Here is a 24,512-nt window from a genome sequence, read left to right as displayed (position 1 = left end):
CCAGGTATCGGCCGGACAGTGCACTGCCTTAGCGCTAAGTACTGGTGGCCAACTTTAGCTAAGGATGTGAGGTTTTATGTCTCCTCCTGCTCGGTGTGCGCTCAGTGTAAGGCGCCTAGACACCTGCCCAGGGGGAAGTTACAACCCCTGCCCGTTCCACAACGGCCGTGGTCCCACCTCTCTGTGGACTTTGTCACGGACCTTCCCCCCTCTCAGGGGAATACCACTATTCTGGTCGTTGTGGATCGGTTCTCTAAGGCCTGTCGTCTCATCCCAATGCTGGGTCTCCCTACTGCCCTACAGACCGCTGAGGCTTTGTTTACCCACGTCTTCCGGCACTACGGTGTGCCCGAGGACATAGTGTCTGATCGGGGTCCCCAGTTCACCTCTAGAGTCTGGAGGGCGTTCATGGAACGCTTGGGGGTCTCGGTGAGCCTTACCTCGGGTTACCACCCGGAGAGTAATGGGCAGGTGGAAAGAGTGAACCAGGATGTGGGTAGGTTTCTGAGATCCTATTGCCAGGGCCGGCAGGAGGAGTGGTCGGGGTATATCCCCTGGGCAGAGATGGCCCAGAACTCTCTTCGCCACTCCTCTACTAACCTAACCCCTTTCCAGTGTGTGTTAGGGTATCAGCCGGTTCTGGCACCATGGCATCAGAGCCAGATCGAGGCTCCTGCGGTGGATGAGTGGTTTCGGCGCTCGGAGGAGACGTGGAACGCTGCACACGTCCATCTGCAGCGGGCCATCCGTAGACAGAAGGCGAGCGCCGATCTCCACCGCAGTGAGGGTCCGGTGTACGCACCTGGAGATCGAGTCTGGCTCTCGACTCGAAACCTGCCCCTTCGCCTGCCCTGCCGGAAGCTGGGTCGGCGGTTTGTGGGGCCATTTAAAGTCCTGAGGAGATTGAACGAGGTTTGTTACAAGTTACAACTGCCTATTGATTACCACATTAACCCCTCGTTCCATGTGTAACTCCTCAGGCCGGTGGTAGCTGGTCCACTCCAGGACAGTGAGATAAGAGAGACTCCTCCGCCCCCCCTGGACATCGAGGGGGCTCCGGCGTACTCAGTCCGGTCCATCGTGGATTCGAGACGTCGGATGGGGGGTCTACAATATCTCGTGGAGTGGGAGGGGTACGGCCCGGAGGAACGGTGCTGGGTGCCTAGGAGGGACATTTTAGATCCATCCCTCCTGACTGAGTTCCACCGTAGTCATCCCACGCGCCCTGCTCCGCGTCCTCCTGGTCGTCCCCGAGGCCGGGGTCGGCGCATGGCTGGAGCAGCGTGTCAAGGGGGGGTAATGTCACGGATTCTGCCGAGACTGCTCCTCCTCCTTGCTCGGGCAGGCTTCGGCGTTCGTCGTCCCCGGAGTACTAGCTACTACCGCTGGATGTTCTCAATGTTTGTTTGGTCTGGTCTTGTGTGTGCACCTGTTTCGTATTGAGTATTGATTATGTCACCTATAAGTTTCCCTTTTGGTTTGTTTGCAGTTGTGTGTAATTGTACGCCTGTCCGATTGGTGTCTCGTTTAGTGTTTTACGCGTGTGTGCGTAATCGTTCGCCTCCTTTGTTTTGAGGCCGTTTGTTTTGTCTTTGTGCATTATCAGTAAAGTCATTTTGGACTTAGCCTCCTTGTCCTGCGCTTGACTCCACCACTGCATCCACATCAGTTACGTGACACGAATTCCCGCTTCAGCAACATTCTCTCATGCCTTGCGCGGACGTGAGCCTGCTGCTTAGGAGAGAGCGAGCGAGAGAGCAGGCTTGGCCTAGGCCACTGTTGATTGTGAAGATGGAAGCCTTTTTCATTGAAGTGAAACAAAAGTTAGAGGAAAAAGAGTATGCCTATATCTTACAAGGGGAATTTAATATGTTTTAATATTGTAGTGGAAGATGAGAAGAACGTTGGCATGGCCATATGCAGGCTACTGTGCAACTCCCTATTCAGGTAGGATGCAAATATGGAACTTATATTTATTTATAATAATTCGTTTTATCATTATTATTATTGTATATCATTGTTATTATTGTAATCCTATTTATTAATCGAACCCAGATTTTTAAATATGCAAAACCGGTTTTGTTTAATTCTTATGAGACATTTTCATTGGCTAAATTAAATTCGATCTGCCTTTTTAATTGTGTGCTCCCTATTTAGTTTAAGGTGGGTTATAATTAGGTCTGTTGTAAAATAAATAACATTAGCCTATTTCTGTCATTTGTTGGGTGAGGTAGTGTCACGAGTTACAAAGCCAGAACCCAGAAGCAGACCAGGACAAGGTAAGTTGAAACGAAGGTGAGTGTTTATTTACAAGTTCAAGAGTGATGCTGAATAATCCAGGGAACAGAGCGGGCGGCGTTGATTAGTTGTTGGGGTGCAGTGGTTGATCCAATCGTGGCTCGGCAGCCGCCGACCACCAGGCAGAGGTTGGATGAAGGTTCCGGACGAGTGATGTTCATGGCTAACGATCCGGCAGGGAATGGATGTTAGGCCAGAGCCTAAGAAGGGTGATGATCAGGACCAGGTGTGCAGATTGCTGATGGGATGCAGGTGCGGAAATCAAGAGAGCTCCCCGGAGCGTTCCAGAACCCTCGGGAAACTGGAGATCACGAGCAGAAAAACTAGTCCACAGACAGGACCCGACTCAGACTGCCGGGATCGTTACAGGTAGGCACTTGCCTTTGTTGGTAATTGCTGAAATATAGCCTGAACTTTTGTGAAGTTTTAAACCATATTTCATTCTGTTGAGCCATTTTCCTTGGCCAAATGAAGTTCCAACTGTAATGCTGTAATATAATAGCCTGCTCCTATATTTCCCATATAAACAATGGCTTGACTTACTTTTGATATTACCCTAATAAAGTTGAGAAACTTTTGTGAATGTTTGGTGAGGTGTGGTGTGGCTATTATTAAGCTTTAGCTACTGCAAGCCTATGATATGAAGGCAGTGCACACCATCACTCCAACTGATTCCAACAATTGAACTTGAGGTGAGGAAGAATGTTTCAGGCCTATAATCTAACAATATAATGCTTATCTTTATACAAAATATTCTGATTGAAAATTGACTAATTAACCTCCTGTAAGTCTATATTTGTATAGCAGACGCAGTAGCCATCTGACATGAAAAAATTCATTTCAGTGTCATAGCACGCTGCCGGCATGTCTATCCCTCTGGGGATAGGCCTAAGCTTCTCTTCCTTTATATAGGCTATATACACTACTGTTCAAAAGTTTGGGGTCACTTAGAAATGTCCTTGTTTTCGAAAGAAAAGCATTTCTTTTGTCCATTAAAATAACATCATATTGAACAGAAATACAGTGTAGACATTGTTAATGTTGTAAATGGCTATTGTAGCTAGAAAGAGCGGATTTTTAATGGAATATATCCATAGGCGTCCAGAGGCCCATTAACAGCAACCATCAGTCCTGTGTTCCAATGGCACGTTGTGTTTGCTAATCCACGTTTATCATTTTAAAAGGCTAATTGATCATTAGAAAACCCTTTTGCAATTATGTTAGCACAGCTGAAAACTGTTGTGCTGATTAGGGAAGCAATAAAACTGGCCTTCTTGAGACTAGTTGAGTATCTGGAGCATCAGCAATTGTGGGTTCGATAACAGGCTCAAATTGGCCAGAAACAAATAACTTTCTTCTGAAACTCGTCAGTCTATTCTTGTTCTGAGAAATGAAGGCTATTCTATGCGAGAAATTGCCAAGAAACTGAAGATCTGGCCTGCACAGAGCCTTGACCTCAACCTCATCGAACACCTTCGGGATGAATTGGAACGTCAACTTTGAGCCAGACCTAATCGCCCAACATCAGTGCCCGACCTCACTAATGCTCTTGTGGCTGAATGGAAGTCCCTGCAGCAATGTTCCAACATCTAGTGGAAAGCCTTCCCAGAAGAGTGGAGGCTGTTATAGCAGCAAAGACGAACTCCATATTAATGCCCATGATTTTGGAATGAGATGTTCGACGAGCAGGCTTTTTGTCATGTAGTGAATTATATATTTTTTTACTAATACATAGCCTATGATACACATTACCCCTGACAGAAAAACATAAAGCCCATAGATGTAGCTATGCTCTCTTGGGTAAGTAAATGAAACAAGCTCCAGTAAGCTAATCTTTTTGAGTGTGGACTGTATTACTGTATTGAAATATACTATATTATATGGACTGGAATTACGCACCTCTTTCAAACCTTGAACCTGGGAAAGAACATGTGATGCTGGTGCAGGACATGCGGCCTACAAAGTTACAATTTTAGGCTAGCGGATTTGATTTACATTTTGAAATATAATAAGACCTATTTTACATTTGTATAATTAGTAGGCTGACGCATGCATACCTTTCATAATATTTCCCCTAATGTTGTGCATTGTGCGTATTAGCCTACCTTCTCTTTCTCTATTGTTGCTTTATGCCTTCCTTATTTTCAACAGTTAAATAAAATGTTTTGTTGTCCTGATCTTAATCATTGTAATGACATGCTTGAATAATATAGAACTAGAATAAGATGCAGATGACTTTCTTTTCTCTTCATGAAGATTGAATGGTTAGGGGTCTGAACAAATAACTGCCGTAGCCTACTGCCATCCCGCGTTCTCTCTTCTTTCAAACACCCCAGCCGTGGCCATGAGTTCTATTGGCTGCTGTATTTAACATTCAGAAAACAAGAGCTTGCATCACTCTTCCAATAGTCTATTAGTATAAGCAATGCTAAAAATACATTCTTCCAGCAAGCTATTCTAATCTACCGTTTCCTGGGACTCCAAGAGCTAAGGAGCGTATTTTAAGGAGAGAGGCCAGCAGAGCGCATGGTGCGTATTACGCAAGAGACAGAGGCTATAAGTTAGAATATTCAAGTGATATGCTGTTTTAAAACTCTACAGCTCAAATAAATAAATAAATCATCTTTACAATAAAAAAAATAAGGTGACCCCTGAAAGCCAGATAGAGATGTGTGAATTAGACCACATTTAGTCCTTATATTACTGTAACATATGCTGCAGCAAATGTAGGGACCACAATGGAAATAAGTCCCTGACTTTATTGTGCAATCCTGGTCACTTTTTTAAATGATTTGTGTATATACAGTGGGGAGAACAAGTATTTGATACACTGCCGATTTTGCAGGTTTTCCTACTTACAAAGCATGTAGAGGTCTGTAATTTGTATCATAGGTACACTTCAACTGTGAGAGACGGAATCTAAAACAAAAATCCAGAAAATCACATTGTATGATTTTTAAGTAATTAATTTGCATTTTATTGCATGACATAAGTATTTGATACATCAGAAAAGCAGAACTTAATATTTGGTACAGAAACATTTGTTTGCAACTACAGAGATCACTCCTTACGGAGCCACTCCTTAGTTGCCCAGGCTGTGTGTTTCGGGTCGTTGTCATGCTGGAAGACCCAGCCACGACCCATCTTCAATGCTCTTACTGAGGGAAGGAGGTTGTTGGCCAAGATCTCGCGATACATGGCCCCATCCATCCTCCCCTCAATACGGTGCAGTCGTCCTGTCCCCTTTGCAGAAAAGCATCCCCAAAGAATGATGTTTCCACCTCCATGCTTCACGGTTGGGATGGTGTTCTTGGGGTTGTACTCATCCTTCTTCTTCCTCCAAACACGGCGAGTGGAGTTTAGACCAAAAGCTCTATTTTTGTCTCATCAGACCACATGACCTTCTCCCATTCCTCCCTCTGGATCATCCAGATGGTCATTGGCAAACTTCAGACGGGCCTGGACATGCGCTGGCTTGAGCAGGGGGACCTTGCGTGCGCTGCAGGATTTTAATCCATGACGGCGTAGTGTGTTACTAATGCTTTTCTTTGAGACTGTGGTCCCAGCTCTCTTCAGGTCATTGACCAGGTCCTGCCGTGTAGTTCTGGGCTGATCCCTCACCTTCCTCATGATCATTGATGCCCCACGAGGTGAGATCTTGCATAGAGCCCCAGACCGAGGGTGATTGACCGTCATCTTGAACTTCTTCCATTTTACTAATAATTGCGCCAACAGTTGTTGCCTTCTCACCAAGCTGCTTGCCTATTGTCCTGTAGCCCATCCCAGCCTTGTGCAGGTCTACAATTTTATCGCTGATGTCCTTACACAGCTCTCTGGTCTTGGCCATTGTGGAGAGGTTGGAGTCTGTTTGATTGAGTGTGTGGACAGGTGTCTTTTATACAGGTAACGAGTTCAAACAGGTGCAGTTAATACAGGTAATGAGTGGAGAACAGGAGGGCTTCTTAAAGAAAAACTAACAGGTAAGCTGGAATTCTTACTGGTTGGTAGGTGATCAAATACTTATGTCATGCAATAAAATGCAAATTAATTACTTAAAAATCATACAATGTGATTTTCTGGATTTCTGTTTTAGATTCCATCTCTCACAGTTGAAGTGTACCTATGATAAAAATTACAGACCTCTACATGCTTTGTAAGTAGGAAAACCTGCAAAATCGGCAGTGTATCAAATACTTGTTCTCCCCACTGTATGTATTTTCTTTACTGACAAATAAAATCAATCAATCAATCCAAACTGTGCAGTGGCAATTTGATGAATGGAAAGAGCTATCTGTTGCAAAACACCAACAAGTTTAATGACATTGAAAGACTGTCAAGCCAAGCCTTCAATACTGGTTAAGCCTACAGTAGGGAGGGATGTATTTTCTGTTTGTCGAGATTGACATAATCTACTTATTGTGGTGTTGAAAATGCAAACCATGATATTGAAGTGCCCCGAAGTCGGTATTTGTTGTTTATTGGTTGTGTGGTGCATTGGCACAGAAACCTGTTGGTGGAAAATGTGTTGCATATATTTTATATATTTATAAAAATGACAACAAAATGTTGAAAATCTGATTCCACCTAGCTGATCATTGTCTGCAACCGGCTCTGATCGTGAAGTAATGAAACAGGGAGGGAGAGTGAGCTCGTTTGTGGTGGTCGGAGAACCCTCAACCTTCTGGCCCGTAGCCCTGCGTGGTATCGACTGTGCCAAAAAAGCATGCTGAAGTGGCAAAGTTGATATCCATGTTTGCAAACACAGGGTCGCTACAGTTATTGTTATTTGTCGTCTTAAACAAGAGTTAATTCTATGAGGGGGAGGGTGTTCAATTTATTTTACAGTACAAGGGGAGGGTCATGTGAAAATACGTGTTACAGACCGGCTCGATTCGGTCTTAAGTAGCAAAATTTGGAGACAGGTGTTTTCTCCATCTCCTTAGCTATCATACTCTAATTCCACTGATTTCAAAACTCGATCTCTCGGCATGTCCAGCCCACTCATTATCTCAGCCAATCATGGCTAGGAAGGTTGCTGTCTTTTTCTGTGACTATACCGACTAGGCTCGTAATTTAACAATTGTATTCGTATTTACAGATGGCATACAAGTTTGTTATTAAGGCACATGAAAGTTGACATGTTCCAGAAGGCATTTTTTTATTTAATTTTTTTTTAACGTTCAAATGGCTCTCCTGTGAAGTAGTGACGCGCGACATACGCCTAGTTTCCTGAAACTAGTCACATATGTGGTTGTAGTACGAACCAGCTGCTTCATGCAGGACTTCCTCATGCACCTCAGCAACCTGTCTTTGATGCTGCAGAGAACCTCCATGACAGTGACTGAGGTCCACAGCTACCTGACCACCACCCAGGCAGTGTTGTACAAACACAAGAGCAGGTGTGTTTTGGTGGGTAGTATGAATATTTTTTAAATTAGTAGTTCATACAAATGTTATTCATACATGCACTTCTAAAAGTTGTTTACTCTGAAAACAAAAACTTTGTTACACTCTGTTGTATTCTCTGCCATTGTAAGTCGCTGTGGATAAGAGCGTCTGCTAAATGACTTAAATGTAAATGTAAAAATACAGACCTGGACCCAAGCTGAAGGCTTGTCTGGCCAACACAGACACTTAAGAGGGTGTCAGTCTGACACCCACGGATGACAGCACCCTGGCTCGTGTGACATCATCCATGTCCAAACTCATTGACCAGCTGTGCCAATGCATGGACAAGAGATTTGGGTTATGTCAGCTCTGGGATCCTGTATGCCACAAAACTGGTCGATCTGCAAAATTGGCCTGATGCAGAAAACGCTGAATGTTAGCATCTTACAATAACACTCTTACTAACAACCCACACTTGTTAACAACCTGTAAAAGCATTTAACAAAATATTATTTTACTTATCGTGTGTGTCTTTTCAGATTTCGGAGATTCAGATGTTGATGATCTAACAAGGAACTTTGAGACAGTACTCTTGGGCTGATGTGGATTGAATCCCAGATCAGTGCACCATCCTGAAGGTCAGGCTCTACCAGGACCCGAAGAGCGGCTTGAAGAAGACGTCCTGGCCGAGGTCCACAGGATCCTCAAACACCTGTGGGCTGACCTTTTTTTTTTTTTACCTTTATTTAACCAGGTAAGCAAGTTGAGAACAAGTTCTCATTTACAACTGTGACCTGGCCAAGATCAAGCAAGGCAGTGCGATAAAAATAACAACAACACAGAGTTACATATGGAATAAACAAAAACAAAACGTACAGTCAATAACACAATAGAAAATCTATATACAGTGTGTGCAAATGTAGTAAGTTATGGAGGTAAGGCAATAAATAGGCCATAGTGCAAAATAATTACAATTTAGTATTAACACTGGAGTTATAGATGTGCAGAAGATGATGTGCAAATAGAGATACTGGGGTGCAAATTAGCAAAATAAATAACAATGTAAATAACAATATGGGGATGAGGTAGTTGGGTGGGCTAATTACAGATGGGCTGTGTACAGGTGCAATGATCGGTAAGCTACTCTGACAACTGATGCTTAAAGTTAGTGAGGGAGATAAGTGTCTCCAGCTTCAGAGATTTTTGCAGTTCGTTCCAGTCATTTGCAGCAGAGAACTGGAAGGTATGGCGGCCAAAGGAGGTGTTGGCTTTGGGGATGACCAGTGAGATATACCTGCTGGAGCGCATACTACGGGTGGGTGTTGCTATGGTGACCAATGATCTAAGATAAGGCGGGGATTTGCCTAGAAGTGATTTATAGATGACCTGGAGCCAGTGGGTTTGGCGACGAATATGTAGTGAGGGCCAGCCAACGAGAGTGTACAGGTCACAATGGTGGGTAGTATATGGGGCTTTGGTGACAAAACGGATGGCACTGTGATAGACTACATCCAATTTGCTGAGTAGAGTGTTGGAAGCTATTTTGTAAATTACATCGCCGAAGTCAAGGATCGGTAGGATAGTCCGTTTTACGAGGGCATGTTTAGCAGCATGAGTGAAGGAGGCTTTGTTGCAAAATAGGAAGCCGATTCTAGATTTAACTTTGGATTGGAGATGCTTAATGTGAGTCTGGAAGGAGAGTTTACGGTCTAACCAGACACCTAGGTATTTGTAGTTGTCCACATATTCTATGTCAGACCCGCCGAGAGTAGTGATTCTAGTCGGGTGGGCGGGTGCAAGCAGCGTTCGATTGAAGAGCATGCATTTAGTTTTACTAGCATTTAAGAGCAGTTGGAGGCCACGGAAAGAGTGTTGTATGGCATTGAAGCTCGTTTGGAGGTTTGTTAACACAGTGTCCAATGAAGGGCCAGATGTATACAAAATGGTGTCGTCTGCGTAGAGGTGGATCTGAGAGTCACCAGCAGCAAGAGCGACATCATTGATATACACAGAGAATAGAGTTGGCCCGAGAATTTAACCCTGTGGCACCCCCATAGAGACTGCCAGAGGTCCAGTCAACAGGCCCTCCGATTTGACACATTGAACTCTATCTGAGAAGTAGTTGGTGAACCAGGCGAGGCAGTCATTTGAGAAACCAAGGCTATTTAGTCTGCCAATATGAATGCGGTGATTGACAGAGTCAAAAGCCTTGGCCAGGTCGATGAAGACGGCTGCACAGTACTGTCTTTTATCGATCGCGGTTATTATATCGTTTAGGACCTTGAGCGTGGCTGAGGTGCACCCATGACCAGCTCGGAAACCAGATTGCATAGCGGAGAAGGTACGGTGGGATTCGAAATGGTCGGTGATCTGTTTGTTAACTAGGCTTTCAAATACTTTCGAAAGGCAGGGCAGGATGGATATAGGTCTGTAACAGTTTGGATCTAGAGTGTCACCCCCTTTGAAGAGGGGGATGACCGCGGCAGCTTTCCAATCTCTGGGGATTAGACGATATGAAAGAGAGGTTGAACAGGCTAGTAATAGGGGTTGCGACAATTTCGGCTGCTAATTTTAGAAAGAAAGGGTCCAGATTGTCTAGCCCAGCTGATTTGTAGGGGTCCAGATTTAGCAGCTCTTTCAGGACATCAGCTATCTGAATTTGGGTGAAGGAGAAGCGGGGGGGGGGGCATGGGCGATTTGCAGCGGAGGGTGCAGAGCTGGTGGCCGGGGTAGGGGTAGCCAGGTAGAAAGCATGGCCAGTCGTAGCAAAATGCTTATTGAAATTCTCGATTATCGTAGATTTATCGGTGGTGACAGTGTTTCCTAGCCTCAGTGCAGTGGGTAGCTGGGATGAGGTGCTCTTATTCTCCATGGCTTTACAGTGTCCCAAAACTTTTTGGAGTTAATGCTACAGGATGCAAATTTCTGTTTGAAAAAGCTAGCCTTTGCTTTCCTAACTGATTGTGTATATTGGTTCCTGACTTCCCTGAAAAATTGCATATCGCGGGGGCTGTTCGATGCTAATGCAGTACGCCACAGGATGTTTTTGTGCTGGTCAAGGGCAGTCAAGTCTGGGGTGAACCAGGGGCTATATCTGTTCTTCAGCTGGTAGATCTCATCCTGACCCTGCCAGCCTCCACAGTGGACTGTGAGCGTGGCTTAAACCTCATGAAGCAAGAGAAGAGAGACTGGAGGTCAGGCCTGAAGTCTGACATGCGGTCAGATCTTCTGACTGTTCTTCCTTCCATAGAAGATTTTGACCCCACCCCAGCCACTCAGCTGTGACATCAAGCCAGCGTCCGGTCCAGAAGGCCAAACTTTATGGAGCAGAGAGGAGCAAGAGAGAGAGGAGCAAGGAAGACTGAGGAGGAGGAAGATGAGTCTGAAGAACAGTCTGAAGAGGAGACCTAGCCTAGACCAATTTCAATCTTGTGTGTGTGCCATATGTAATGGGAAGTGGTTCCGTGAGTTATCTTACTTGAGACCTTAAGATTTGTGTTAGCTCCCCAATCAAATGCCTTGGCTTTAGCTCAACATGCTCACACAGTCTTGTGGCACACAGGAGACCCAGGTTGGAACCTAGACAGTCACACATATCCCAGCCACATCTATCCTGTAGAAACTAGCTACAACTCACAATGTGGGTTCTGACCCACTATGTGGGAAACTCTACTGTAGATAAACTTACACACTTTAGTCTTGAATCTAATTGAAAGATGCATTAAAAGCATATTAAGTGGCCAGCAAAGTTAATTTACTAGTGTACATGTTTATCATATCCCTGCAAAGGCACTCAGACATTATATTTTCACATTTTATTTCTCCAGTGTGATCTGTTTATAGGCAACTCATTATGTTCCATTGAACATTTAATCTGTTCCATTATTGTACATTAATCTGTTTCATTATTGTATTTCATTTAATCTGTTCCGTTATTGTATTTTACATTTAATCTGTTCCATTATTGTATTTTACATTTAAATCTGTTCCATTATTGTATTTTACATTTACTCTGTTCCCTTATTGTATTTTACATTGAATCTGTTCCATTATTGTATTTTACATTTAATCTGTTCCATTATTGTACATTCATCTGTTTCATTATTGTATTTTACATTTAATCTGTCCCATTATGTTATTTGACCTTGGGGGTGACCTTTTACCATCCTTAAAAACCACTTAATGTAAATGTACATTACTGTATTGTACATAGGCTGGTCATCGAGGTTTGTACCTGTAGACTTTCCATCACCATGAAGAAAAACAATGCACAACACAGTAATTGAGTACATTGAGACATCAAGTGGTTTGTGATGAAGTGATGTGATGTGATGATGTGGCTCAATTGGTAGAGCATGTTGCTTGCAATGCTAGGGCTTTGGGTTCGAATCCCACGGGGGACCAGTATGAAAATGTATGCACTCGCTACTGTAAATTGCTCTGGATAAGAGCATCTACTAAAAGGAATGAATAGACCATTTCAGTTTTCACATACAGTGCCTTGCAAAAGTATTCATCCCTTGGCGTTTTTCCTATTTTGTTGCATTACAAGCTGTAATTTAAATTGATTTTTATTTGGATTTCATGTAATGGACATACACAAAATAGTCCAAATTGGTGAAGTGAAATTTAAAAAATAACTTGTTAAAAAAATTCTAAAACAATAATACGGAAAAGTGGTGCGTGCATATGTATTCACCCCCTTTACTATGAAGCCCCTAAATAAGATCTGGTGCAACCAATTACCTTCAGAAGTCACATAATTAGTTAAATAAAGTTCACCTGTGTGCAATCTAAGTGTCACATGATCTCAGTATACATACACTTGTTCTGAAAGGCCCCAGAGTCTGCAACACCACTAAGCAAGGGGCACCACCAAGCAAGCGGCACCATGAAGACCAAGGAGCTCTCCAAACAGGTCAGGGACAAAGTTATGGAGAAGTACAGATCAGGGTTGGGTTATAAAAAAATATCAGAAACTTTGAACATCCCACGGAGCACCATTAAATCCATTATTAAAAAATGGAAAGAATATGGCACCACAACAAACCTGCCAAGAGAGGGCCGCCCACCAAAACTCACGGACCAGGCAAGGAGGGCATTAATCAGAGAGGCAACAAAGAGACCAAAGATAACCCTGAAGGAGCTGCAAAGCTCCACAGCGGAGATAGGAGTATCTGTCCATAGGACCACTTTAAGCCGTACACTCCACAGAGCTGAGCTTTACGGAGGAGTGGCCAGTAAAAAGCCATTGCTTAAAGAATAAAATAAGCAAACACGTTTGGTGTTCACCAAAAGGCATGTGGGAGACACCCCTAACATATGGAAGAAGGTACTCTGGTCAGATGAGACTAAATCTGAGCTTTTTGGCCATCAAGGAAAACGCTATGTCTGGCGCAAACCGAACACCTCTCATCACCCCGAGAACACCAGCAGGGACTGGGAAACTGGTCAGAATTGAAGGAATGATGGATGGCGCTAAATACAGGGAAATTCTTGAGGGAAACCTGTTTCAGTCTTCCAGAGATTTGAGACTGGGATGGAGGTTCACCTTCCAGCAGGACAATGACCCTAAGCATACTGCTAAAGCAACACTCAAGTGGTTTAAGGGGAAACATTTAAATGTCTTGGAATGGCCTAGTCAAAGCCCAGACCTCAATCCAATTGAAAATCTGTGTTATGACTTAAAGATTGCTGTACACCAGCGGAACCCATCCAACTTGATGGAGCTGGAGCAGTTTTTCCTTGAAGAATGGGCAAAAATCCCAATGGCTAGATGTGCCAAGCTTGTAGAGACATACCCCAAGAGACTTGTAGCTGTAATTGCTGCTAAAGGTGGCTCTACAAAGTATTGACTTTGGGGGGGGTGAATAGTTATGCACGCTCAAGTTTTCTGTTTTTTTGTCTTATTTCTTGTTTGTTTCATAATAAAAAATATTTGTAATAAGTGGTAGGCATGTTGTGTAAAGCAAATGATACAAACCCCCCAAAAATCCAATTTAATTCCAGGTTGTAAGGCAACAAAATAGGAAAAAAGCCACTGTATGTCCTGATCTCAGGTTTTAAATGTTTGTTTGTACATCATGTTTTCCTGTTTATATGTTCACCTGCAGATGTAAATGAGCTGTCAGCCAAATCTGGTGCAACGCATCACTTCTCATATTCTGAAACTTTTTTGTTGTACATTGTCCATGCAAAAGCTTGTACACTGCCAGTTCTGCAGTCTTAATGAGACTGACATAAGTGCATGTGATACCAAAGAGTCTACTGAAGTTTAATTGTTAAGACAGTCATCATTTTGTAACAATATGATTTGTTTTTTGTTTTTTTTATACATTTAAATTGTAAAATATATTTCTTACAAATATTTTACAAAACATTTCATAATACATTCAAAAATATATTTACCAAATATATAGATCATTACCTGTGAAAATATATTCTATACTACATTTTCTGATGCATTTAACATATATTGTGATATACATTTTACATCCATGTATGAACAAAAATATAAACACATCATGCAACAGTTTCTAAAATTTTACTGAGTTACAGTTCATATAAGAAAATCAGTCAATTGAAATAATAAATTAGGCCTTAATCTATGGATTTCACATGATTGGGCATGGGTGCAGCCATGGGTGGGCATAGGGCCACCCACTTGGGTCCAGGCCCACCCACTGGAGAGGCAGGTCCAGCCAATCAGAATGTATTTTCCCCCCACAAGAAATACTCCTCAGCACCTAGTTACACCACTCCATTAATTTAAATGCATATTCTTATTAAAAAAAACATTTAGAACATCTCTTCTTTCATCTGTTTTATTAACCTCATTAGTCAAAGTCTCTGACAATTACATTACATTCAGTGTAATTGAGTTCATACAGAAGCAGGATTGTTGCGTCAACAATTTTACAAACATGCTACGGACAACAAACACCAATGAAAAGCAATAACAACAACATCAATGATTTCTAAATGAACAAAGCTTTTACAACACAGTCTGGTGATTAATTATATTAATGACTCTAGTTTACAAGGTCTGTCATCTGTTTGCATATCTAATAATCATCTGTTAAAGATGCAGTCCAGGATCGTAAGCACAACAAATTCGTAACATATTGTATGAATTGCAATATATATATACAGTGAGAGAAAAAAGTATTTGATCCCCTGCTGATTTTGTACGTTTGCCCACTGACAAAGAAATGATCAGTCTATAATTTGAATGGTAGGTTTAATTGAACAGTGAGAGACAGAATAACAACAAAGAAATCCAGAAAAATGCATGTCAAAAATGTTATAAATTGGTTTGCATTTTAATGAGGGAAATAAGTATTTGACCCCCTCTCAATCAGAAAGATTTCTGGCTCCCAGGTGTCTTTTATACAGGTAACGAGCTGAGATTAGGAGCACACTCTTAAAGGGAGTGCTCCTACTCTCAGTTTGTTACCTGTATAAAAGACACCTGTCCACAGAAGCAATCAATCAATCAGATTCCAAACTCTCCACAATGGCCAAGACCAAAGAGCTCTCCAAGGATGTCAGGGACAAGATTGTAGACCTACACAAGGCTGGAATGGGCTACAAGACCATCGCCAAGCAGCTTGGTGAGAAGGTGACAACAGTTGGTACGATTATTCACAAATGGAAGAAACACAAAATAACTGTCAATCTCCCTCGGCCTGGGGCTCCATGCAAGATCTCACCTCGTGGAGTTGCAATGATCATGAGAACGGTGAGGAATCAGCCCAGAACTACACAGGAGGATCTTGTCAATGATCTCAAGGCAGCTGGGACCATAGTCACCAAGAAAACAATTGGTAACACACTACGCCGTGAAGGACTGAAATCCTGCAGCGCCCTCAAGGTCCCCCTGCTCAAGAAAGCACATATACAGGCCCGTCTGAAGTTTGCCAATGAACATCTGAATGATTCAGAGGAGAACTGGGTGAAAGTGTTGTGGTCAGATGAGACCAAATTCGAGCTCTTTGGCATCAACTCAACTCGCCGTGTTTGGAGGAGGAGGAATGCTGCCTATGACCCCAAGAACACCATCCCCACCGTCAAACATGGAGGTGGAAACATTATGCTTTGGGGGTGTTTTTCTGCTAAGGGGACAGGACAACTTCACCGCATCAAAGAGACGATGGACAGCGCCATGTACTGTCAAATCTTGGGTGAGTCCCTCCTTCCCTCAGCCAGGGCATTGAAAATGGGTCGTGGATGGGTATTCCAGCATGACAATGACCCCAAACACACGGCCAAGGCAACAAAGGAATGGCTCAAGAGGAAGCACATTAAGGTCCTGGAGTGGCCTAGCCAGTCTCCAGACCTTAATCCCATAGAAAATCTGTGGAGGGAGCTGAAGGTTCGAGTTGCCAAACGTCAGGCTCGAAACCTTAATGACTTGGAGAAGATCTGCAAAGAGGAGTGGGACAAAATCCCTCCTGAGATGTGTGCAAACCTGGTGGCCAACTACAAGAAACGTCTGACCTCTGTGATTGCCAACAAGGGTTTTGCCACCAAGTACTAAGTCATGTTTTGCAGAGGGGTCAAATACTTATTTCCCTCATTAAAATGCAAATCAATTTATAACATTTTTGACATGCGTTTTTCTGGATTTTTTTGTTGTTATTCTGTCTCTCACTGTTCAAATAAACCTAACATTAAAATTATAGACTGATCATGTCTTTGTCAGTGGGCAAACGTACAAAATCAGCAGGGGATCAACTACTTTTTTCCCTCACTGTATTATATGACTGGAGACATACAAAATGTAACAGCAGATGTGTATAAAAAAACAATTCTCAAATTTGAGTGAAACATATGGTAAGAGCATCCGTTTCATTTGGAATGGTCTGTTTTGGAAAGCATATTAAGGAACAATTCTCATCTCCATTGTGAGCCATATTTACAGTTATCCAATCACTTCAGCCCAAATCTGACTGATTAGTTATTACCTGTATCCAAGTGCATTGCCGGATAATTATTACTGCATAACCATCACCATGAAAAAGCATAATCCTTGCCTACCCCAGTCACGGTTATTAGAGACTTAATGTGAACAATTGGTTTGGTCACCTCTCTTGGCAAGGGCATCCAAGTCTGGTGTCATCTTTGATGTAGAGATTTTCAGAACAGCTGACAAGTGGTCATTTGTTAAATTTGACCTGTGACGGGATTTGTTGTAATTCATAACTGAGAACGTTTGTTCACACACATATGTGGACCCGAATAAAACAAGCGTCCTTTGGGCATGCTTTTTAATGTTTGGAAACTTTGTTTATTCAGTGAGCCATAGAACTGGTCTATTGTTGCTGTTTTGTACTTCTCCTTCAAAGCACTGTCACATTGGATGTCGATTAGCTCCAATTGTGTGTCTGGTGGTGCTTTCTCAGTGTCGAAAGACAGGGGGCATGATACAAGCTCCAGCTCAGTCTGAGAAGCGACGGGAAAACTCAGCATGCAGGTCGATTAAAGTGCTACTGTATGTCTCAGTGCGGCACTGCAATATGGGCGCGTTCAGTGCTGCCAGTGTCAGAAAATGAGTGAGCGACTGGCTGCTAATTTGTCAGGAGAACAACATAAGTTTGGCCTTGAACGCTTTCACGTTGGAATACAGTTCATGCACAAAAACACAATTTCCCTGCAGTTTCACATTTAGATCGTTCAGATGCCCCAATATGTCCACACCGAAAGCAAAGTCGCCCAGCCAGTCTGTGTCTTTCAACTCGGAGAAGTCGTCAGCTTTACCAACCGTATCAAGGAACATACCCATCTCCCCTCTCAGTTCCCACACATAGCCTCCTGTAGCTCAGTTGGTAGAGCATGGCGCTTGCAACGGCAGGGTTGTAGGTTTGATTCCCATGGGGGGCCAGTATGAAAAATGTATGCACTCACTAACTGTAAGTTGCTATGGATAAGAGCGTCTGCTAAATGACTAAAATGTAAAATGTAATGGCAAAATACTTTTCCCAGGCTTAGCCAGTGCACATTTGAATGGTACAACAAGTCCTGATGCTCTGTCTCTGTGTCATTGAGCAGCTGAATGAACTGACGATGGTTAAGCACCCTTGCCCGTATAAAGTTGACAAGTTTTACAACATTGTCCAGCTTTAACACACTTTTACATAGGGCTTCCTGATGAATAATACAGTGAAGAAATATAAATTCCTCCGAGTTAGGGCTTTCTTCTTTTATTTTGTCTTGTAATCTTTTTAGTAGGCCAATGTTTTTACCGGTTAGATTTGGTGATTCATCTGTTGTGACGTTTGTCAGTTTGCTCCACTGTAGATTCATTTTTTCCACGCAGGCAGACAACCTGTCATATAAGTCAGAGCCCCTGGTTGTTCCCATCATTGATTCCATCGCAAGAAATTCCTCTGTTATTTAAAAGTTCTCATTTATTCCTCTGACAAAAATTCAAAGTTGAGCGGTGTCTCTGATGTCAGTACTCTCATCCAGTGCTATAGAAAAAAGATCGAAGCCTTCTGCTTTTTTCTTCAACTCTGAGATTAGCTCCTCACTTATCACTTCCACGTGCCTGGTGATGGTTCTGCATGATAAGCTAATTTTCTCGAATTGGCTTTTACTCTCAGGACAAAGTATACCAGCAGTCTCCACCATATACTCTTTCACAAACTCCCCTTCAGCAAAAGGCTTGCTATGCTTTGCGATTTTATGTGCCACTACGTAGCTTACCTTAGTTACGGAGTCTTGAGTAGAGCACCATTTAGTAAACGTATTTTGTTGGGCTTTTAAGTTTGTGGCAAGTTTTGAGGCCTTCCTTGCCTTTTCCTGAGAGGACAGATTGCTAGCGTAGTTAAGTATGCTTGCTTGAAAAATGACGATTGAGATTATAGTCCTTAAAAACGGCAACACTTTCTTGGCATATCAGCCTTATGTCCAATATTAGTAAAAAATGTATTTATTTTTTATATTAGAGTGAAGCATAACCCATCATGTCACCCAGTTGTGTTTCAACAGGAGTGTGACTTCTCTGAGACACAGGAGGCTATCTAACACAGGGAAACTGAGGAGTTAGACCAACTGACCCCAAACCCTGGATAGAGGGGATCAGTGAATGTGGTGTGGAATGTGTGCAGGTGGATCAGTGTGTCAGAGGAGATACTGTACATGTAGAAGGACAGAGTGCCGGCCACCCAGTCCAGATATACTCCTACTCTGTGGGAGCCGGAGGAGGTGACAGTTCTCTTATTATTGTGTCTGGCAGTATAACGGTTGTCAGAGCAGAACAGGCACCAGGACTTGTCATTGGCTCCAAGCACACAGTCATTATGTTGTCCTCTCCTGCTGATTCCTTTATATGCCACTCCTATCATAGCCCATTTCCCACTCCACTCTACCTCCCAGTAACAGCGCCCAGACAGACCCTCTCTACACAGCACCTGTGGATGGTCCTGAAATCTCTCTGGGTGATCAGGATACGGCTGATTCCCACTCCCACATGTCACCTTTCTATTCACCTCAGACAGAGAGAGGTTTCTGTGTGCTGTGTTTGGGTCCAGTGTGAGCTCACACACATCTGAGGGATGGGAACAAGAAACAATATAACAAATGATCATCATTTACATTAGAATGTTAACTCACTTTTCACTTATTCATACATTTAATGTAGATGTTTCTAGGTATTAAAAAGCCACGGTCAAGGTAACTTGAAACTTGTTGAATGATCATATGTTATACTGTATGGTAATGTAAAACACACTCAAACATGTTTGCACACATGAGCACACACACACACATTTCTAATGTTACACAAACACATTTTTCTCACTCTCAATGACTCTGAGAAGAGAATCATATTAAAAGTAATGTGCGCAGTTAATTGTGAAAGGCAATTACTTTATATGAACATGTATTGCAATGTGAAACATGTATTTCTAGATAAAACACTTATTAAGTTCGGTGTAAAAGTGACTGATTTTGTGTTGTACTTAGTCAATTGAAATGTGCTTAGAGTTTTGAAACACCTTCCTTCTTGATGATCTGTTTTGAGTTTTACACTAAGAGTTGTGAAAATGTACCACATACTTATGAAAATTGCACCAAAGCAATAAAAAAACTAAGACTTATTCTTAGGCATATTTTTTACAGCAGCCAACACTCACATTTTCTAAGCCCAGGTTTCATTGTGTGCTCTCCACCATGTTCCACACTGTAGCAGTGAGCAGAAGAAAAGACAGTAATTGAGTGATACATGTGCACACACGCACACACTCATGCGTATACACACACACACACACACACACACACACACACACACACACACACACACACACACACACACACACGGTCAACATATAACACACACACACACACACGGTCAACATATAACTGCTTCCGAGTGGTGGTAAGAATCTTTGGCTTACAGTAAATTATGATAACTAGCCTGATAACTCAAACATGTCTGATATGAACATGAATTGACATAAATCCTCTACATACTTGAGTCTCTCCAGTCTGCAATGTGGATCCTCCAGTCGAGCAGAGAGCAGTCTGACTCCTAAGTCTCCTGGGTGATTGTAGCTCAGGTCAAGCTCTCTCAGGTGTGAGGGGTTTAACCTCAGAGCTGAGACCAGAGAAGCACAGCCTTCCTCTGTGACTAGACAGCCTGACAGCCTGCAAATAGTTTAAAATCATTTCAAAATCACATTGGTATTTTTTGGTGGTGAAGTGTCAGTATACTGTTTTGAACATTTTCAGATATATCACTGTCCTGAAACCATCAATTTAAATTAATAAACGGATGTATCATTATTAAAAATGAAAAATAATTGAAGTATTGCTTGTAGAGAGAAACATTTATATTACAAATATTTGAGTAGACTGACCAGACCAGTTTAAAAAGCAGTATCAGTCAAAAGAAAGAAGGGAGTTATCAGATTTAGATTGTATTGAGTAAACAGTCCACACCATATGGATTTGGACAGTGAATTTTGGATTTGAGATCAAATGTTTAATACGAGGCGACAGTACAGAATGTCACCTTTTATTTGACGGTATTTTCATACATATCTGTTTTACCATTTGGCAATGAAAGCACTTTATGTATCTAGTCCCCCCATTTGAAGAAGTCATACTGTAAGTATTGGACAAATTAACTTATAGTATGTATTAAAGTAGTCAAAAGTTTAGCTTGTGACTATACAAATTCATTGGATGCATTTGCAGTTTGTTTTGGTTGTGTTTTGGGTTATGTTTTACCAAATATTAACTGAATGGTGAATGGTGACTGGAGTACATTTATTTCTAAGTTAGTTGATAACATGTTTTTTAACACTACTAAATTATTCCAGATAATACCATGATTTAGAAAAATCATAAATAAAAATGAGTGAGAAGTTAGAGGCTGAAACAAAACATGCTAACCTCAGACCTTTGTGCCTCTGTAACTTTGTCGAACATCATTATTCATTATTCATTCATGTTTATCCATAATCATGGTAGCATCCACATTAATGTAGAAGTGTTCAGAAACATCTTATATTCTTAATTACAACAAAAGTGACTCAAGACACAAGACAATATTCACCATTCAGTTTCTATTAGGCAAAACATAATCCAAAACACAACCAAAACAAACGCAGCCAACAAGTTTGTAGTCACAAGCTTGATGTAATATGTGTGCAAGGAATATATGGGACCAAATACTAAACTTTTGACTACTTTAATATACCAAAAGTTAATTTGTCCAAATACTTATGACATCTTCAAATGGGGGGAGATACATAATAAATTGCTTTTATTTCTAAATGGTCAAACAGATATGTATGAAATGCCCCTAAAATAAAAAGTTTCATTCTGTACTGTTGCCTAATATCGCAAATGCAAAATGCTGGAACATAGAAACAAATTAAACATTTAAGCCTGATAAACACATGTTGATCTAGTGAACAGTTATCACATGTTGACTAAATATAGGAATACTGACCTCAGAGTCTCCAGTTTACATTGTGGATTCTGCAGTCCAGCAGAGAGCAGCTTCACTCCTGAATCATTCAGGTCATTGTTCCTCAGATCCAGCTCTCTCAGGTGTGAGGAGTTTGACTTCAGAGCTGAGGCCAGAGAAGCACAACCTTCCTCTGTGACTCCACAGTCTGACAGCCTGACAGAGAGATCATCATGATTTCACAAAGACATTGTTAATTTAACATGAGTAGTGTAGAAGTAGAATGGCATTTGGTTTATTCTCTCGACATAGATTCATCTTCCGTTTCCTATAATTGTATGGTCATATAGTTATACTGATACAAACATCAATGTATTATTCCATATGTCGTTCAATAATGCATATTATTTTCTAAATGGAATATTTGATGATTAGTACTTAAATGTAATTCTACAATATGTACTCACAGAGCTGCTCTGGAGGCTTTGACCACTGGCAGCAGTCTCAGAAGACCTTCCTCTGATCTGGAGTATTTCTTCAGGTCAAACACATCTAGCTCCTCTTCTGAAGTCATCAATACAAAGACCAGAGCTGACCACAGTGCAGGTGAGAGTTTTTCACTGGAGACATTTCCTGAGCTCAGGTAGCTTTGGATCTCCTTCACTAGAGAATGGTCATTCAGTTCTTTCAGACAGTGGAACAGATTGATGCACCTCTCAGGAGAGGGATTCTCCCTGATCTTCTCCTTGATGTATGTGACTGTCTCTTCATGGCTCTGTGGGCTGCTTCTTGTCTTTGTCAGTAGACCTCGTAAGTGCTTATGATTTGACTCCAGTGAGAGGCCCAGAAGGAAGCGTAGGAAAAGATCAAGGTGTCCACCCTCACTCTCCAAGGCTTTATCCACGGCTCTCTTGTGGAAGTCAATTGCAGCTATGTTTCTGAACAGAAGTGTTTTGAAAATGAACTGTGGTTTAGCTATTAGATTCTCATTGTCATTGTTGAATCTGAGAAACACATACACAGCAGCCAGAAACTCCTGAATGCTCAGATGCACAAAGCAGAACATCTTGACCTGGTACAGCCCACACTCCTCTCTGAAGATCTGTGTGCACACTCCTGAGTACACTGAGGCTTCCCTGAGATCAATGCCACACTCTTTCAGGTCTTCTTCATAGAAAATTAGATTGCCTTTCACAAGCTGTTGAAAAGCAAGTTTTCCCAGTGACAGAATGCTCGTTTTATTCCAGTGTGGACCTGTCTCTTCTTTTGCAAGATACTTTTCATTTGTCCATTTGGTCTGAAATACCAGAAAGTGTGTGCACATCTCAGTTAGAGTCTGGGGCATCTCTCTCCCTTCTTCACCCATTTTCTCCAGAACTGTGGCAGAGATCCAACAGAAGACTGGTATGTGGCACATGATGTAGAGGCTCCTTGATGACTTCATGTGTGAGATGATTCTACTGGCCAGGTTCTCATCACTAAATCTCTTCCTAAAGTACTCCTCTTTTTGTGGATCATTAAACCCTTGCACCTCTGTAACCTGGTCAACACATCCTGAAGGGATCTGATTGGCTGCTGCAGGTCGAGTAGTTATCCAGAGAAGAGCAGAGGGCAGCAGATTTCCCTTGATGAGGTTTGTCAGCAGCATATCCACTGAGGTCGACTCTGTGACATCACAACATCTCTTGTTCTTCTTGAAGTCTAGGGGCAGTCGGCACTCATCCAGACCATCAAGGATGAACAGAACTTTGTACTTGTTATAGTTGGAGATTCTTGATTCTTTTGTTTCCATTGAGAAGTGATTGAGAAGTTCAATCAAACTGTGTTTTTCCCCTTTCATCAAATTCAGCTCCCGAAAAGGGAGTGAAAATACGAATTGGACATCCTGATTTGCTTTTCCTTCAGCCCAGTCCAGAATGAACTTCTGCACAGAGACTGTTTTTCCAATGCCGGCGACTCCCTTTGTCAGCACACTTCTGATAGGTTTGTCTTGTCCAGGTAAGGGTTTGAAGATGTCATTACATTTGATTGCCATCTCTGGTCTTGCTTGTTTTCTCGTTGTTGTCTCTATTTGTCTAACCTCATGTTCATTATTGACATCTCCATTTCCACCCTTTATGATATAGAGCTCTGTGTAGATCTTATTGAGAAGTGTTGGGTTCCCTTGCTTAGCAATACCCTCAAATACACATTGATATTTTGTCTTTAGATTAGATTTGAGTTCCTGTTGGCAAATCACAGCAAGCTCACCTGAATAAGCAAGAAGCACAGAAGAGACACTCAAAATCGGAAGAATGGAGTTAAACATGCATATCTTTGGTCATAACAAAAAAATCCCAGAGATCCCACTCTGTAACTTCCTGTGTCAGTAAAACACAGTCCATAGAACAACATATTAAAATATGAGAAGAATTAAAGGGGGTATATGTGATATGAATTTTCATACTTTCCAAAATGATATAATAAATGTACATTTACATCTTGCATAATGAAATGTATTACTCATTTTAGAGCACACAATGAGGTTTCATTTTGTGCCACACATAGATCAACAGTTATGGGGTCTTGCAATGCTCCTGGGTAAGGCCAAAATGTAATAAATATGCCAACTTTGATTAATTATTTCTCAAATATGCTTTTAAATACAAATTTCAAATATATGTCAACAATCCTTCCTCCAAAGGACCATTCTTGGATTATTTTTCATGACCATCCAAATAATCACGGTCCGTGAGGAATCACTCACGTATTGTACTGTATCTTTGCTTACATTCATAACATGAGTAACCTGCTTAATTCTTACACATATCTAACATCAAAAGGTCTGAAGTATACAAGTCTTTTCCATCACTCTGTGCTTCAGATCACACAGGACATAGTTCTCAGAGGTCTCAGGAACTCGTGAAAA

At 41.9% G+C, this 24,512-nt stretch overlaps 1 protein-coding gene across 1 annotated transcript; it reads right to left on the bottom strand.

The window, feature by feature from the left end:
* Nucleotides 1-17,624: 17,624 nt before the first annotated feature.
* On the bottom strand, nucleotides 17,625-23,822 carry LOC123492893 (NLR family CARD domain-containing protein 3-like; the record flags this gene model as incomplete). The annotated part of the gene is made up of 5 exons (XM_045226569.1): nucleotides 17,625-19,237; nucleotides 19,824-19,870; nucleotides 20,161-20,334; nucleotides 21,647-21,820; nucleotides 22,072-23,822. Coding segments are annotated over 5 exons (2,673 nt in total), but the record flags the coding sequence as incomplete, so codon positions are not given.
* Between the last annotated feature and the right edge of the window lie 690 nt (nucleotides 23,823-24,512).

This window comes from Coregonus clupeaformis, chromosome 17, assembly GCF_020615455.1.
Source record: "Coregonus clupeaformis isolate EN_2021a chromosome 17, ASM2061545v1, whole genome shotgun sequence".
Classification (NCBI taxonomy): Eukaryota; Metazoa; Chordata; class Actinopteri; order Salmoniformes; family Salmonidae; genus Coregonus; species Coregonus clupeaformis.
The sequence above is the reverse complement of the archived record's forward strand: the minus strand, read 5'-3'. Positions and strand labels throughout refer to the sequence as shown.